This window comes from Vollenhovia emeryi, unplaced genomic scaffold (assembly GCF_000949405.1).
Source record: "Vollenhovia emeryi isolate VEMERY1.0 unplaced genomic scaffold, V.emery_V1.0 DF951549.1, whole genome shotgun sequence".
Taxonomy (NCBI): Eukaryota; Metazoa; Arthropoda; class Insecta; order Hymenoptera; family Formicidae; genus Vollenhovia; species Vollenhovia emeryi.
Genome location: NW_011954817.1, coordinates 1 through 1,082, shown reverse-complemented (window position 1 = coordinate 1,082; position 1,082 = coordinate 1). Strand labels below are relative to the sequence as shown.

At 31.1% G+C, this 1,082-nt stretch overlaps 1 protein-coding gene across 1 annotated transcript; it reads left to right on the top strand.

The window, feature by feature from the left end:
- Positions 1–7: 7 nt before the first annotated feature.
- On the top strand, positions 8–1,078 carry LOC105559276 (the record flags this gene model as incomplete). Its single annotated transcript, XM_012007486.1, has 1 exon — positions 8–1,078. A coding segment is annotated over exon 1 (1,071 nt), but the record flags the coding sequence as incomplete, so codon positions are not given.
- Positions 1,079–1,082: the final 4 nt, after the last annotated feature.

Genomic DNA, 1,082 nt, shown 5'->3' with positions numbered 1-1,082 from the left:
TGAAGATATGTTAGAGGATCCATGCATACATATGAGTCATGTTTGCGAAAAAACTAAAAATGACGAGGATGATGAGACAGAAGAATTGCGAAAATGGGCCCTTGAATGTAATGTACAGCATTCAACTTTGGATAAGTTATTGTTAATTTTAAGGAAGAGGTTACTTCCTAATCTTCCGAAAAGCTCCAAAACTTTTTTAAATACAAAAAATAATTATAAAATAAGTAAAATATTGAACGAAAAGCAAGAACCAGTAGGTGAATTCGTTTACTTTGGGATAGAAGAAGGTTTAAGGCTATGCGTTAATACTAATCTCCATCCAAATAGAGAAATAAAATTACAATTTAATGTTGACGGTTTACCGTTATTTAATTCAAGCAAGAAACAATTTTGGCCTATTTTATGCAAAGTTTTTTCAAAAATAGACGTTTATAAACCTTTTGCTGTTGCAATTTTTTGTGGTAATTCTAAACCTACAAATGTAAATAGTTTTTTAACAGAGTTTGTTGCTGATATAAATAAAATTATGAATAATGATTTTATAATAGATAATGAACCATTTTCTATAACATTACATAGTTTTATATGTGATACGCCTGCGCGATCCTTTCTGAAAATGACTAAAGGACATGGGGGTTTCAGTGCATGCGAAAGATGCACGGTTTATGGTTCACGATGCGAGAACAGAACAGTTTACTGTTCTTCAAATGCATTATTTCGGACAGACGAATCATTTAGAAATTACGATGATGTTGAGCATCACATTGGACATACTCCTTTAGTGAATATAGAACCAAAAATTAATTTAATATCGCATTTTGTTCTGGATTCCATGCATCTATGCAGTGGAGTGACTAAAAAAATAATTGAATATTGGATTCTGTGTTCTGGTAAAGCGCGAATAAGTAGAGTTAAGAGATTAGAATTATCACGAAGAATGTTAAGTTTAAGAAACGCTATACCTTATGAATTTCAAAGAAAACCAAGAAGTACGGATGATGTTAAAATGTGGAAAGCAACTGAATTTCGTTTTTTCCTCTTATACTGCGGACCGATTGTATTAAAAAATGTATTAGATAAAA